Source organism: Manis pentadactyla, chromosome 2 (assembly GCF_030020395.1).
Source record: "Manis pentadactyla isolate mManPen7 chromosome 2, mManPen7.hap1, whole genome shotgun sequence".
NCBI classification, from domain to species: Eukaryota; Metazoa; Chordata; class Mammalia; order Pholidota; family Manidae; genus Manis; species Manis pentadactyla.
Window position 1 is genome coordinate 159,880,664 of NC_080020.1, and position 17,452 is coordinate 159,898,115.

Consider the following 17,452-nt stretch of genomic DNA (forward strand, 5'->3'; position numbering starts at 1 on the left):
TCTTGCCTTCTTACACTGGCTAAGAGCTCCATTAAGGTTTTGAGTGAGTAGGAGGTTAAGACAAGAAATAATTTCTCTTTCCATTCTTCTGGTAAAATCTTTTGGTCTTTTAGCGTTTAGTATGGTTGCAGCTGTAAGCTTTTTACATATCTTCTTTAGCAGGTTGAAGAAGTATCCTTCTATTCCTAGTTTACTGGGAATTTTTGTCAAGACAAGACGTTGAAAATTTTGTTGAAATTTTTTTTCTGCATCTATTCAGACAATTGTGTAGTTTTCCCTTTTTTTTTTTTTTTTTGGTCTGTTGATGTGGTGAATTAGATTGATTTTTGAATGTTATATCAGCTTTACGTTCCTGGGCCTAGCCTCACTTTGTAGGGATATATTAGATTTTCTTTTTTTATTGTGCAATTGTACTCACTCATATGTTAGTTGAGGACTTTTGCATTTAAGTTTAAGAGTTCTCACTCTGTAGGCTGAGTTTCTTATTATGTCTGGCTGATTTTAGTATCATAGTAAGTTTAGCTTTATAGAATAAACTGAGGAGTCCTTTTGCTTTTTCTACTCCATGGAAAAGTACGTTTTAATTGATATCATTTCTTCCTTAAATATTTGAACAATTCAATAGGAAAGCCATCTAGGTTAGTGAAAGGGTATCTCACCGTGACCCTCCTTACCCCAGAACAACTCAGAAGACACAGGCCCACACAAAAGACTTTATTGTCTGAAAGAGAAAATGGCTGCCCCCAGAGGGAGGGAGCGGCAGCTCATGGGTGAGGAAGCGCGTTTTTAAGGAGTAGGGGTAGGGTGTGTTCTGCGTTGGTGATTGGATCTTAAGGGGTGGGCGACCTTCTGGTCGGTGGTGATTGGATCTTAAGGGGTGGGAGTCTTAGCACGCCAGAATTTGCCTTCACTATATGTAGTTTCTTCTATTTATCTTAGATGCTTATTTTCCTGGTCAGTTTATGCAAACATCCTTTCTATTCTTTCTAAAGGCTGCAAAGTACTCCTCTGATTATAAGTACCACAATTTACATAACCTGTCCAATATTGTAACTTTCAGTTGTTTTCAACTTTTTGTCCCCCTTAAAGATAGGCTGCAATGTGAGCATCCTTATATATGTGTTCGGGGAGCCTTGTGTGCTTTCCTCAGTTCTTGTCCCGCCACGACAAAGAATTGAAGGGCAGAGACACAGTAGTGAAGCAGAGTAAAAGGTTTATTTAAAGTTACTTAGAGAAAAAGTGCAGGCGACCTCAGAGAGAGGAGTGCCTAGTTAGGGGTTTTAGTTGCTTGCTGTTGCCTAACACATGTATACAACTATATGTAAATTCCTAGTAGAATTGCTGGAATGAAGGATATGCAAACTTAAAATTTTGCAAGATACTGCCTAACTACTCTCTACAAATATTGTATCAACCTACATTCCCACTCTTAGTGAACCTTCTTTTGGGTTCCGGTCAGCTGCCAGGTATCATGCTAGACATGGATAAGTATGTATTTGCATGTTAGAAAACACCAAGAAATAACAGAGAGGTAAGAATGAAGCTTGAGTCTGAAATTTGCACACAGTATCAGGCATAGGGATTTGTACTTGTTAGAAAAATTCTGAATTTTGCCACAGTGGGACAGCAAAGGCAGCATGTCCTACAGTACGTCTGAAGGCAGAGTAGAGTACTAAATCCCAGATAAACTGTAGAAAATTATAATAGTGAATTTTTTTACTAATTCCCGAAAGTACCTTTCATACACTGTTAGTATTCTTTGCAACTATTTAGAGCTCAGAAAACAGTGTCAGAAAAGCCAGGGTTACTGAATGAATGAGTGGGTAAATAGATCACTAGCTTTAACATTGGTGGAGCAGTCATATTCTGACCAAGTTGAAATACATAAGCATTTACAATTTTAATTATAATAATCAAAAGTGGGTCAATATTAGTAAATTGCTATTTGGAAAAAGAAAAGACATAAATTATTAGCACAGCACAGTTTGCAAAGTTACAATTAGGCAATTCAAATTTGATGCTGAATATTCTTTTAGAATTCATGAAAAAATACCTTTTTAGAATAAAATCATAAAATATTAGAATTCATGAAAAAAATCACCAATAGGCATGTAGAGACCAAAAAGTAAAAATGGTACAACTATCTACAGACATGACAATATACAAACTGTAACATAAATCTATCAGAAACTAGAAAACCTGTACTGACCCTGCACTTCCAGTTTGCTAAAAGATAAAGCTTGAAGTGGAAACAAACTCAGTTATAGCTGACACAAGAAAATCCAGACTGAGGCCTAACAGGGTTTCCAGAAAGCATGCGAACTAACAAAGATTGGGTCTTTGGATGGGACTGCATTCAACATGAGGTAAAAGAATGCCTCGATAGCTATGTAGTGGAATGGAAAATATAGGAATGAGGGATATCTGGAGCACTGAACCACCAAATAATTGACACTAACAAAATCTACTGCTATCTGGTAGGGCCCCCAGGTACCAAACCCTGGGGGTTTAAGGGATTTCAGTCTTAAATCAAATCAAAAAGTGGCAATGGAGACAGTAAGGAAGAGCCTCAGGCGTGGATGGACTTGTTATGTTAAACCAAGACAGTCCCAGTTATCCCGAAGAGTACAAAATACAGGAGGTGGGTCTGGGGACAAGACAATACCTAAATATAAAAATAAGTCTTTAGGTCAGGTTAGGGCTTAATGCTAAGTTCCAGAGTGTTAGACCAAAGCTCTATAGGTTCTTCCTCCTACATTTAAGATTCTTATAGAGCTTAAGACATGTTGAGCCTGCAGCTAACAACAAAAGGCTGGATCTATAGAAAGAAAATAGTTACAAAGGCTGAGAACCAGGAAAGGCCTAATTAAGGATTTGCTTAAATAGAATTGAATGTTGGAACTGAATATTTCAATACGTAAACATTGTACTGCTACCAGAATTTGTCTTACCACACATACCCCAATCTTACACCACCTAACTAAACTGCCTTACCTTTCAATGCCCTTGATTCCCATGGAAGTGGAGAAAAGGGAGACTGATGTGGCTTGCAGGTATTTACCATATGCCATTAGCCTCACGTTACATACTAATATCATGGAAGGAGGCTTCAGAGGTATGAAGCTCAGGGAGAAAATCTTGGGAAAAATTTCTAAGCTTAAGTTCTCTCTCTACACTTCAATACCCTTCACAATCTCTTCTCAAATAAGCATCACTCCCCATCACTGAAAAGACTCATATCTCCTAATAGGAAAAGTAAGCCAATAAGTGAAATATGTGTCTACAAATGAATATGTGACCTATAAATGAAAAAGAAGAACCATCTATGCTGTATCTTCATGTGGGTTTTTGCCATCTCATATCACATACCTCCTGCTCATCACACTGGGCAAGTCCCTAGATAGATGAATCTAGGCACCTCTAAAGGCGTACCACCAAGGAACAGATGCATAGATTTCCTCCACCAAACCAGCTTCCACCACATAGATCTCTAGGTACTCAGCCCTAATTCACTTTATCACAGTTACAGAGAGCCCTTAGTGAGTTCCACTAAACAGGGAGCAAAAACAGAAGCAATCCAGCCACTGAGGGCAGGCATCTGTCCTTATGTTTGCATGCACAGTGTGACTCACCAAAATTACCTTTTCACAGGCTCCTTGTTAAATCTCTCCACTAAATCCATCAAGTCAGGTTAGCTCATGATGCTTCAAAATAAACAATCAACAACAGGAAAACATGCAATATGTCATACAATGCTGGATTCCTTGAAAATGGGAGAAGGAGAAACCGTGTAGACAAAACAAGAGCTTTTTAGAAACCATCTATAGTGTACAAACATACCAGTGAGTGAGGAAATGAGGTACTCTGACATCAAACAAGATGGGAAAATATATTTATGATTATTCTCTTCAGGGTACAGAATTCATAGCAATTGCTGCACTATCTAGCTACCTAAAATATATTACATATATTTTGAACTGTCTGTTCTGTTAACATGAGGCTCAAAATGTGTCAACTTGATTCTTATAGAAACTGAAAAGGCCACACTAATCTCTCTTTCTGTGTCTGTTCACCTTGCCTGTTCCCTGCTCTCCAGGAATGGTCTCTTTCTCTAACTATTCTCCTCCTCAGCTTGCCTGCATTGGGCCCAAGCATGGCAGGCAGAGAATCCTAGGGTTCCAAGACCCTACCTGTTTGCAAGGGGGGAGGAGGCTACTCTAAATGCAATACTGGTTTTACTATGTGAGAAGGGAAAGGGAAAATATCAGCAATGTCTCTCGTGTATAAAAGAGTGGGATGGCAGGATACCTGTGCAGCCTAAGAAGCCAGAGATAACAAATTATGGTCAAAAGAACTGCAACCAAAGGCTGGAAGAGGAAAGGTTTGCAATCAGTGATGTCTTCTAGCTCTCTGGTGTTTGCATCTAATGAGCAGAGCTCAAATTGGGAAGGATCAGGCACTTAAAAACAGCACCCCTGCTGCTGGAAGCTGACAGAAAGTAACATCCATGAGCGTGAGACTGCCGGATCAAGGCTTGTCCCAGAAACAATGCCTACAACGAAGAAAAAAAGGAAAGCAGAATAGAGGTGCAAGTGCAACCTGGCTTACCCCAGCGCAGCCCAAGGAAGATCAGATTCAAGGAGAAGAAACTAAAAGGAAAGATCCTTGGAACACATCTTTCCTCACAAGGTGCACTCAACAAATTCATCCAATTCTTGAACCAAGTTACAGAAAGAGCTCCTTGATCCCTTCCTGTGCTCCGAAAAAAGGGCAAGTTCATTAAACAGATAAACTGATATGATTTCAGAACAAGTGTAACTGTTCAACCTAAATGTTGCTCCTTCCTAAGGATATTAATGAACAGTACATATAATTTAAAATGTGTCATATATGTTATAAAATATATTATAAATAATTAGTATTTTATAGTAATGAACATGTATAAGAAATGTTGAGATGATTTCTCCTACATAAGATCCTGGGGGGAAGTGAGGCTATCACACCTGTCTTGTAGGATTCCACCTTCACACACTCAGCCATTTAGGTGTTGTTTTAGCTCTGCTACTACTCCCTCCGTCAAATCCTGCCTTCTAGTTGGGAATCCGACCTCCATATTGGCTACCTCACACTGCCTGCTTGTGACATCGTTCTCCCACCAACCTACCACACCTGCTGGAATCTTGGGGTTTCCATGGAGCTGCTTATAAACAAACCTGGATCATCTCAAGGGACCAGTGACCAGTGATCTTCATCCTGGACACACGTGCTCTTTGGCTTCAGTCACTGAGATATCATCTACTATATTATCCTCATCTCTTATATCTACAGTTGTTGTTTCCTCTTCTTCTCTGACCATGTCTGGTAAGGAAAGGAACTTTTTAAAGATTTTCATTACATTTTTTTTGCCCCTAAATGTAGTACAGATTTAAAATAGCATGAAATAATGGGGGCAAGTGTAAACTAGAAATCTGGAGACCTAATTTCAGTTTTGACTTTGACATTTACTAGCTGTGTGACTTTGGAAAAGTCATTGACTCTCCAAGAAAAACTGTTTTTTGCTCATCTGTTACATTAGGATGGCAGATTACTTCTCTCTGGACCCTTTCTTTTCCAATATTGAGTTTTAAAGGGCACCAATGTAGAAAATGAAATCAGAGGTATCTTGAAAGAGCTTCAACAGAAACAGAGAAAACAAGGTGATGTAGGAAACTGGCAGTATATGTTGAGATGTATCATCTGTAGTGGCCTCCCTCCACTAAAGTTTCAAATCAACTATTTTTAATTTAATGATGTTCAAAAAGTACTATCCACACATTTTGGAGTGTTCTACCTAAACTAGGTGAAAAGAGAAAGTAAGGAGAAAGGATAGAGAGTACTAGGCTATTCAAAAGGAAGGAAGTTGAAGATTGTTTTCATCAGCACAGGCCAACAGGAACCAAGAGGGTAGAGAAAATATAAGAATGAAGGCAAGCATGGAGCAGCTCTCATCAAAAAGGAGCAGTTTGAGTGGAATGTTGAAGGAATCAAAGATTTTAAATTAAAGCAGAAGCATAGAATGAAATCTGCTCAGAGCAGGGCAGAACACAGTTGATTTAAGCAAATGCTTCCATGAGTAGACTAAGGACAGTAAGGCCAGACAGGGTATCACATCAGAAACAAGGAGCTTGTTCGTTTTTTCCTGTTGCCTCTGTGAACCACAGAGGACACCTTACAGTTTTGAATGTAAACATTTTAGAAGTATGTTTTAGAAATCATGCTTCCTATAAACAAGAAACTAAAATGGTTATCTAGGAGAGTGAAGGAAACAGAATTTTCACTATTTTATGTCATTCTGATTTTTAAACTATGTAGATGTTCTGCCTATTAAGAATAAAATTAAGTCTTTTTAAAAAATGTTATCTCCTCACTTGAATCAGGACTAACTGCTTTTGTGATAAGTAAGTTCCAAGTCAAGACTGCTTTCTATCTTTAGTTATTTTCTTCCTAATACAGAGAGCACACTAATAAACACCCATTATCTGCTTTTAGATATTAGCTATTCTAAGAAGGAAAAATCAAGCCCCACAACTTTAATTCCACATTTATCTAATAAAATTTTGTGCAGTCCTTTGTGTTTTCCTAAATTAAAAAAATTTAATTTAATTCTAGCCATGATGGTTTTTCTGGGCTTTGGGGACATTTTCCTGGATGTTGAAGACTATGATGTAGATTTTAAGATAAATATTAAAACCTTCATGATACTTGTTAATTGTTCTTTTCTCTTCTCTTATGTGATTATATTAATTGAAATATATAGATTTCTACTAGGCTTGATATCTGTTACTTGCTGGCTAATATTCAGACAGCTATGAAAGAGCACAATAATGGAATTCCTTTATACTTAGTATCTTGCTCTCTGCTTTGCCTCAGTTTTTACTGAAATATTTTTCTACAAAAATTGTAGCTACCTGTACTTACACATTTATTGCATTTAGCTGCTGTTTATGCAACTTTTTACTGATATTATCTTCTCTGTCTGAATGTACTGTCTAGGAATTCATTCAAAATCACCTTCTACTGTGGGCTGTTTGTTGGTCAGTAGTACTCACTAACATACAGTAGGCAATATTCACTTTCATACTATTGCACATACGACACAGACCTCCATTTAATAGTAAACTTATGCTTAATGCTTGCTCCATACATACCCCAGTTTCCATTAGTATCTCCATATTTCTTTTTTAGTTTTGTGATATGTTTTTCATAATTTTTCTCATTATCTTTCCAGAACTTACATTTTCCTCTATATAAACCATATATAATATCACTTTTATCCATGTATGAATTTTTACTGTCATTATTGTTACTATTATAACCACTTTATAGAAGAATAACCTAAAGCTCACAGAGTTTAAATAATTTTTTTCTCCCAAAAAGCACTTTTTGAGAAACTCACTCTCAGGTAGTCATTTTGAGGGAGGATCAGAAACCTGGCTTGAAGAGGGTAAGAATGACCGCTTAAATTTACCAACTGGACTAAGCTATATGTGAACTCTGGGTAAGAGCATGTGAACTGCACAAGCAAAATGAGACACTGAGGATTACAATGGGAGCAGATGTGCTATTTTCCAATGGACCAAAAAAAAGGGGGGTGCCCATATGAAAAGTTTTATTTCTTCTGGTATTGGGCAGTGTAATGCTCAGAGTAGAGTCCTGGCAAGGAAGGCAGGATACTTAGGGTCCTTTAACCTGGTAATGACACTAACATACTGGAAGAACTCGAACAAGCCCATCTGACCTCTCTAAGCCTCAGTTTCCTCACTTGTAAAACAAGAGTATTAGAAGTTCTTGAGGGACCTCCCAGTTCTAAAATGCTTCAATTCTAGGAAATAGCACAGGAGAAGATACTAATGCAGGCTCATAGGGAAGAAGGGCAGGGAGAAGGTTGCTTCTAGCCTAGAGAACCTTTAGGAACCCCTCTCCTGGGTCTTCTGCACATCTGACCAAGCTGGGAGCATGGGCAGTGAGTACTGAAGGATATCAAACTGCTCCAGCACTGAGAACCAGCAGAAAGGCACTGATTCTTGCTATGTCTAGTGAGTTGATGTTACAGTCTTCCTGATAGCAGCAACTTTAAGGTAATGCTGCTACTCTGACAGAGAATTTTCAACCTCACTGATTTTTTTCCCTACAGAAAATTTCCAAAATCCATCTTTACTTGGAACTTCACATTCTCTGCAGCTCCCTGCTCCTGTGGTGAGCCATGCAGCTTCTTCCTTAACAGGAAGAGGCTGCGATTTCTCCAGAGTCTCTGCTCCCACTGCCAGTTCGACATGGCTGCCGCCATCAGCCTCTGGCACCTCTTTCCAGCCACTCATGGGTACTGCCTACCTTTACCAACATCCCAGCACAACTATGTTGTCTGCAGTTACCAGCCAGCGCCAGATCTCCACTTCAGTCGGAGACTTCACTATGACTGTCACTAACCAGAACAGAGCCATGAGTATGGCAACTCAGTATGCTCAGACTTCGTATGCCAATTACATGGTCCCTGTGTATCCATCACTTCCTGGCAGGCTTGTTCAGGGAATACCAACCCAGATGCTAAATCAGGGACATAGTCTGTCACATCCTTACCAGCAAGGGAGCCAGATATATTATTACAATCGAGGCACAACGGGGACTCTGCGATCTGGAGAACTTGTCCCCTGCTGGCAATCCTATGGCTCTGTGACAAATACAGGAAGTAGGGCCTCTGCCCCTCAACCAGAAATGATGGTACTGCAGGAGATTCAGCCCGCAGGTACCCAACCACCACTCTCCACATCTGGAATCCACTACTACGTGTCTACTCAAACCATCACAGAAACACGTTTTCAAGGTGAGTGCAAACAGCACGTATGGAGAGGAATAAGGTTAGCATTCAAAAGAAAGGTCAAATAGGTAGAGTTCAAGTCCTGAGACTTCAATAACCACCACTCTCTCTCAGTGCTCTTCATTTTCAGACCTAATGGAGGTGGGAAGGCAGGACACTGTGACGGTCATCTATGCCACAAGCACAGAGAGCATGCCAAGGGATAACATGCTTTTCACGGCCCTAGCTCATCACTCCCCCTGCACACTCCCACACTGCAAGGAACTCCCTTTTCCTGATCTAGTCCTGATTTTTGGAAGGCATTTCACTTATTGTGATAGTACCAGTTTAACTTTCCCTCACTTTCTTAATTGACACCAGGATTTAAGACCTTTTGTTCAGGGATCTTGTCCAAAACAAGCAGGATATGAATCTGTCCTTGCTTACATATTTCATGAGGAAGAACTCCATTCTCTCTCTTAGTCTATGGGTGAGGTTTTCGTAACTTCTCAGGAAAGAAGATAGGATTATTGAAGACTACATATAAGACTGCTAGGCCTTGTAAAACATTTCATATTTTAAAAATCACTTTTACCTTTTATTTGTCTTCTAAAAGTCCTATGAAGTACAAAGGAAACCAAGCAAAGTGACATCAAATGATCAGCAGTAAGAACTAGAACAGCTGCCTCCTCTATCTCCTAGCACAGGGTGCTGCCCATGACTCTTAAGAACTAGTAGAAAAGTCTTGTCCATGTTGAGCAGTGCATGGTTTCTGTGTTGCATCTAGAAGCATCTCACTTACCAAAGACTGACTTCTTCTTTGTTCCTTTGTAGTGATGGAGACTTCCCGGGGTTTGCAGCCTCACCAGATATTTTGTCTGCCACAACATCCACATAGCCAGACACTTGAGAATAACCCACCACCTGAGGTTGGAGGCATTTCAGTGAGAGCTTCAGTGCACGGTTCTGGTAATCCCTCGACACTTCCTCCAGCTAAAAATCAGGAACAAACACAGAATAACAATATGGAGGATAGTAAAAACAAGCTTCTGAAGCCTCTGGATGCCTCCCAGATCACAGCAGAAAACCAAGATGATGTACTACTGCCTATACACATCCCTGATACTCACCATCTCCAGGCCTGCACTGATCCCCTCAACCGAGAGAAGCAGCCTCGTTCTGAAAACATTGATCTGGGGAACAATAGCCTGAGCCTTGAGGACCAAGGCACACTTATAAAAGAGAACGAATCGAACAGCAGTTTTGCAAACGTTGCTGACCAGGCAGGAGACAGTCACCTTCCTCAGTTCTTCAGTTCCTTGAAAAACTTTATTCAGTCCAAAGGTCCCAAGATGAGCAAAACCCAAGATACCAGAGCCACCGAATTAAACCAGGTGCAGAAAAGGTCATGTGCAAAAAAGAGGTCTTCTGGTCAAGCAATGAAGAACAATCATGAAGCCTCTGAGCCTCTCAGTGGTGCTCCCGAGGCAACGGAGGGAGACATGAATATCTGCAATGTTGCAGATGGTGATGAGGCCCCTGCAAACAAGTCCAAGCGTTCTAGATGCAAATCTCCAATCACTGCACCAAGGAGGACCAGAAAAACTAGGAGCAGTGCACAGAAGACCACAAGAACCAGAAAAAGGAACTCCAAGAAAGCTGAAGAGGGTGAGCAGTCTGGAAACAAAGTCAAAGCACAAAAAGAGCCAACCATTCCCCGGATGAAGCGGAAGAAAGATGAACCTGAGCTCAGCCAAGAGAACTTTGAAACACCTCTAAGCAGGCTAGGCATGCACATGCTGGAGTCTGTGCAGGTTTTTCATGCACTGGGGAAGAGGATTGATAAGAAACCTCGATTCTCTTCTTCCCAGGACTTGGGAAATTCGAGGAACCCCAAAGACCCCCAGCCACCCCTGGCCACCAAACCACGGCTGAATATTCTACGTGAGGGGAAAAGACTTCAGAGAACTCATGTCAAAGACCAGAAACCAGATGGCAGTGTCAACAAAGAGTGTCCATCTCCATCTCAGAGTGAACTGCCACCTCCTGGGAAGCTCAAATTTGTGCCTTTGCATTTTTTGACGGAGGAAAGGTCTCCAGTTTGCCGAGTTCCTCGTAGGCGATGGTCTCCGGCCTCAGACCAGCCAGCTTTGGCGTCCTCTACCCAGCCTGGCTCTACAAATGCAGCTCTGTCTACTGCAGTCAATTCATCCCAGCAAGCCCCTGCATCTTTAACAGATCCTGCCTGCTCATCTCTGGGTCCAGTCTCGACCAACTCAACCCAACCAGACCTGACTAAGTCTACCCAGCCTAGTGTCACCAAGTCTGCTGCTTCTAGACCTGTACCCTACAGAACACTACCTTGCACTTCTCTCCAGCAGGAGCCCATTCCCACTGCTGTGCCCCAGAACAAGCCTCCACCCAAGCCTAAAAGCCCATATATAAACCAAGAGGTCTACTTCTTCATACCACGTCCATGGAGGATATCTGACATCCTTGGGCCAGAAGTGTCAGAGCCCGTCACAGAAGAGCAGAGGCCAGAGCGGGAAGCTATGAAGAGGCAGGCTCAACAAGAGCGTGAGAATGCTGCCAAATACACCTCCTTGGGGAAAATACAGTTTTTCATTGAAAGGGAAAAGGAGATGGAAATTGCTGACTCCTATGGCTATATAATAATGTAAGAGATGATAGGATTGTTGGTGCCACTTTGGTTACCAGATGCAGATAGATAGATATAAGTTTCCACATGTAGACAGATAGATAGATATGGATAGATAAAAGTTTCCACACGTAGATAGATAGATATGTTTCCACATGTAGATAGATATAGATAGATAAAAGTTTCCACACGTAGATAGGTATGTTTCCACATGTAGATAGATATAGATAGATATAAGTTTACACACATAGATAGATTTAAGTTTCCACACATAGACAGATAGATATGTTTCCACAAGTAGATAGATAGAGATAGATATGTTTCCACACATAGATATAAGTTTTCACATGTACATATACCTGTCCACACTTGTTTGGGTTGTAATTCTACAGGCAACTATGTGATTCTCAAGTATATATTTCCTCTCTAGACTGGTAGGATTCAGAGAAGGCTGGTCAAGTCTCTCTGCCCACAAAGTCACACCAGTCTTTTTGCCAGCACCCAGCACAGTGCTTACACAAAGAAGATGCCTAATACATATTTTCTGAATGAACATAAATTGGCACAGTGGAGCAACATCCACAAAAACACAAGGGTTGCTCTGATTCAGAAATTCCATTCTGAGTGAAATGGTCTCTGAGAAGACAGTATATATGTATTCAAAGACGTTCATACAGGAATATTCATTCCTTCAATATTTTATAATATCAACAACTTATGATTTTCTTATGTTCATCAGTAAGCGAAGGTGCAATGCAACCTTAAAAAAGAATGAGGTCTCCAAAGACTTTAATATGAAGACATCTGCCATACACTAAATTATAAAACAGGATGTCTAAATATTATACCATTAACCTGAAATTAGTATGTCAAATATACTTCAATTAAAAATTTTTAAATAAAAATAAAAAATAAAATCCCTTCTCAAAATAAGTAAGTAAATAAATATCATACCATTGAAGTACATGTATATGCGTATGTCTGCATTTTTAAAGTGAAAAAACAGGTTAAACGATTGCCGGTGGTATCTCTGCGTGAGGGTAAGACTCCTTTCTCCTTCATAAGCTTCTACGCTGATTTTCTGCAACCAGCTTACATTACTATTGTAAACCAAACAACTGGAACAGGGTCTGCCTCTCGAGGTTGGCAACTCACCTGCAGATGAGGTAGCCAGTCCTGTTTACAAAATGGGTACAGTGGACGCCGATAAGTTGTCTGTAAAACAGGGAATAGGGTTAAAGTCACGGCACACTACCAACAAGTGATGCGCCTTTCTGGAGAGTGACATTTCTTAGTCACACAACACTACCACTACCCTGAAAAGGCGTAACTCTGAAGAGGAATGTGATTTTGTGTTTAGGAACATACTATAAAGAATTATCTAATACCAAGTCAAAATTCACTCTCTGGGAAACTGTGAAGAGCCCCCAGTTAGACGCAAGGGTATAGACGGGAGAAGGCCTGGTCAGGTCCAAACAGCTAAACCATATTGAGATAAACCCATCTGTCTTCCTAGAGAGCGCCCATCAGTGATTGATTTAAGTACAGGAAAAGGGAGTGGGAAAAAAAACAAAACAGGATAGAAGAAGAATGAAATCTGGTTTTGAGTGACACAAATGGGAGGTTCACTTCTGATGCGGAGTTATTAAAAAAACAGGTCCTATAGCACTCCTTCAAGGCCCCAAGGTGCTTCAGCTCCTCCTCTCACTGCCTGCTCCCCGCAGGCCACGGGCCCCTGCACCCTGGCAAGTACCCAGATGAACAGCTCTGCCCCTATTTTACGATGAAAAAGCAAGACTTGGAAATATGTTAAGTCTAAGCTACACAGCAGGCAAACAGAACTAAGTCTAGAAACAAGTCTAAGATTTCTCCAAGTGTGCCACAGAATTTCTTAGTCCATCATTTAAAAGCATTATAAAGAAATTAAAGTTTAAAACTGTAGTTTTTTATTTACGCCTGCAAAGCGTAGGTCTGTGACTAGCTGGTGTCTGATAAGAGAGGACTTGATTTTTACTGTCTGGATTACTACCTTCCTACTTCTAATCGCTACTATTTCAATTGCTCCTCCATATGGAAGATGTTATCTTTCCGAAATGTAAACTTGGTTGGGTTACTCCGTTGCCTAAAAATCTTCATTTAGCATACAGTAATGCCCACACTCTGAGCATAGCATTTAGAACTCTTATAAACAGATATCAATCTGTGTCTCCAACTCACCTGTAATTCCACAATGATCCAAACTATGGCTTACAAGGGCCTGCATGACCCACCTCCCTCCTGCCCACTGCCAGCCTCTCTGATTCCATTTTCTACTGCTCTAAACTCAGTGCTCCCTCCCTACTCCAGCCACACTGACTTCCTTACTAGTCCTCAAACCTGCTGAGCGTAGTCGTGCCTCAGAGGCTTTGTACCACTATTCCCTCTGCTTTAGGACACTTTTCCACCACCCCTCTAATACCCAGTGGCTTGGTTCCTCATTTCCTTTAAGGCTGTGCTCAAACAACATCTTCATACACCTTCCCTGACCACCCAGCACACTCCCTCCCTTCTCCATCCTGTTTGGTGCTCTCCAAAGCACTTATCGTCATGACATTCCATGTACTCACTTCATTCTCTCTCCCCGGCTAGAATGCAGAGGATGGAGGAGCAAGAACTGTCCTCTGCTCCTACTTCCCACAACAGTGCCTTCAACTTAGCAGGTATCACATAAATATTTGTTGGAAGTGCACATATGAATTCCACGCCCTTTCACACTACCCCCTCACACAGCAGAGGCTGCCTCTCCATGGCACATGTCCAAGCTCTGTGGCTTTTGTACATTTCCTGATACCTGGGCTGTCCTTTCCTCATTTTAGTGAAATTCTCTCACCACCTAGCCCAGATGCTGTCTCCTCAGTGAGGCCTTCCTCAGTCTCTCCTCTATATTCCCGTTGCACTTAATTCTTTTATTATAATTAACCCACTGTCTTTACGGTGGAAAATGTCGTATCCTCTACATCTGGGAGCTGGTGTCTGTGGAGGGGCCTGTCATAGAGGTGGCCAGAATGGATGATAAGCAAGGCCCCGAGACCGCTACGGCAGAGCCCCGTCAAGTTAGCACCATGGGGGCAGACGACCAACACGGGGCCAGCCTGTGCAACGACTACACCCGAGAGGGACCGAGATTTACCAATGGGTCCTCGGGCACTCTCAGGGACCTTTAGCCCTCATGGAACAGATGGGATGCCATCAGTAGTTCTAGGGAAAGGAGCCTGAAGGAGCGAGCAAGCTGGCAGCGGCTCCCTAACATCTTAAGAGGTGATGTTTCTGTAACTACAATTTATACAAATTAGAAAATTTACCTTATCTATCGATGCCCTGCTCAAGGCTCAGCCTCCCAAGTTCTAAAGTCAAAGTGGAAGGAAGATATGTGAATGGGGCTTATGATATTTAAGAGCCAGTGCCCACATTAAACAACAAGGTTGTAGTTTAAAAGTTAATCTTAAAACTCCTGTCTCTCTCTTTCATCCCCTAACTTCCCAATGCCATCTCTATTCTTTTTCCCCTACTCCCTGTTGATATGTGTGTATATATATATATATATATATACACACACACATATGCAATATTACTGTCTGTCCAGCTCAATAGTGTATATTTCTCAAGCTAAATTTAGAAAGATGGCCAAATGAACACTTCACGCTGTGGGCCAGTCACTTTCCAAAGACAAGGGACCTCAGTTTTAAAATATGACAAATGCAATAGTCTTCCTGATAGTGAGATGCCAGAAAAAGGCACATGGATCCTTAAAATTCAGAAGCTATTAAGATCTATTTGCAACAGAGTAAGGTAGACTTTAAAGCAGGAACAAGAAAACACTGGACTTTTTAAGCTCTTTCTGTCTGCAGAATGACAGTAAGAGGTGGCAGTGTCCTTCCCCACTTGAATCCAAAGTGGAAAAATGGCAGGAATATCTTAAATACCCATGATGAGGATGCCACTCCACTGGTCCATTTGTTTCACTTCTAGGGGTCTGTCTCACTCCAAAACTTCGCCTTTTGTTGTCTCTTTTATATACTCTAAGACCCTGAGATTCTTTATCTTTTCCTTTATGTCCCACCTCTTAACCAATATATAAAAGAACATTTTTATATTTCCCAATCAAATTTTTAAAAAATAGATGAATAAGCTAGTTCAGTTCATATCTCTCACTAAAATCACTTTCCAAACTAACTTTGTGCCCATAAGAAGAAGTAACACCTCACTCTATTAGCATCTGACACCTGACATTTCCACTTTAATAATATTAAACACAATAGGCCCAATGGCAAAACTATTAAAAATATTAAAAACTCCCAACCCCATTCACAATGCATACTGAAGTTCAGGTAAGAAAAAAAAAAACTCACATTATCTTTATTTTCTTTCAAAAACCCATTAACAGCATATTTGAATTTAAAAGTAGTGTCATCATCAGGTACCTGATGCCCAATTGTATAAATTTTTAAGTAAGGAACAGTTTCTGGTAAGGCCTATAATGCAAAACAATGAAAATGGGTATTATTTCATCTCTAGGGAAAAAATTAAAAATGAATTAGAGGAGCCAGAATAAAACCAAGAGATTATAATAAACTTGGCATGTCAGTAATTCTGCTAAAAGAGCCATTTTGTTCCCCAAAGCTGCTTCAACCTGGAAGTATCACTTGCTTTTCATTAAAACTGCAGGATGGATAGTCAATAGGCACATAAAACTGCAAGGAAAGTCCATGTGAATGAATGTATATGTCACCAGAAATTACATAAATAGTTCTACCTAATATTTTACATTTCAGGGGCCACAAAGCAGCTGTGATTTAAGTAGAATGAGTCAGAGAAGAACTTGGATTTGAATTGTGAGACAAAGCAAATTTCAGACACTGTTGAGAACTGCTATTCTTGGCGTGGGAGAGAGTAGGTACTGATAAAAGACAGAAGAGCTTAACTGAAAATCCTGTTGTTCTGAACTTAAACGGAAAGTATCAATGTGAACTTTTGATGTATGTTATTTTAAAAGCAAACATAGAAAGACATTTCCTATCTCTGACCCAGCTCTGATAAAAAAGGACTCGGGAGCCTAACTGAGAAGCTCCAACTGGCCGAAGACGGGGCCTCAGTTAACAATAATAACTGCAATGGAGTCCACAGTGATACAAATAAATAAACAAAACAAAATCCCATTGGTCACCACTGGAGGATACTAGTGAATCAGCTCATTATTTTGAAAACTGTTAAATAAAAGGAAAGAATCATGACACTACAACTGGGCAACCAAATAGATAATGAGGGGCAACTTCTCTTGAAGGAAGTATACCCAGCTAATAAATGAAGAAAACAACAACAGAATTCACCTTTTCTCAAAGCCCTGAACAAATTAATGGATGTAACTATCAATCATCAGTGACTGCTAATATCACAGAAAGACAATCACTAGGGGATATTAGTACTACTACCTCATCAGCAAAGGACTGTTACAAGGATCAACTAAGTCAGTGTACATGCAAGCAGTTTTTACATGGCAAACTGCTATGCAAATACTAACAAACGTTAGGTGTCATTGTCTCCCAAGGCCATGCAACTGTTGGAAGGAAAATTCTTCCCCACTGATATGCTACATGGGCCAACAGATTATATGGGTTTCTGTATCAATAGCAAAAGGCATTAGGAATAGAAAGCATGCAACTGAGAGAACTGTCTTTTCCTCTGATGCTCACACATGCTCAGGCAACTGCTTAAAATAAGTGCTAGGGACATATGAAGTATTCCTTTCTATTAGACTACTACTACTCTTATTCCAAGCTTACTTCATTTTCAAAATATAGAACACAAAAGCTTACAGCATTTCGTAAGCATATTCAAAGCTTACTGCCAAATGTATAATTAAGGAGACCATTTGGTTCCTTCTTTGAACTATTATCCTTGAAAGAAGGCCTTTTTAGTGCAGT

General features: G+C 40.4%; 1 protein-coding gene across 1 annotated transcript in view; it reads left to right on the plus strand.

Moving 5' to 3' along the window:
* Positions 1-11,676, plus strand: part of LOC130682674 (uncharacterized protein C2orf78-like) — a 12,963-nt gene extending 1,287 nt beyond the window's left edge. Inside the window, exons 2-4 of the mRNA XM_057497533.1 lie at positions 5,229-5,361; positions 8,174-8,860; positions 9,668-11,676. Coding sequence (XP_057353516.1) covers positions 5,229-5,361; positions 8,174-8,860; positions 9,668-11,514 — 2,667 coding nt within the window. The 3' untranslated portion in view covers positions 11,515-11,676. The remainder of the gene's footprint in view (positions 1-5,228; positions 5,362-8,173; positions 8,861-9,667) is intronic.
* Positions 11,677-17,452: the final 5,776 nt, after the last annotated feature.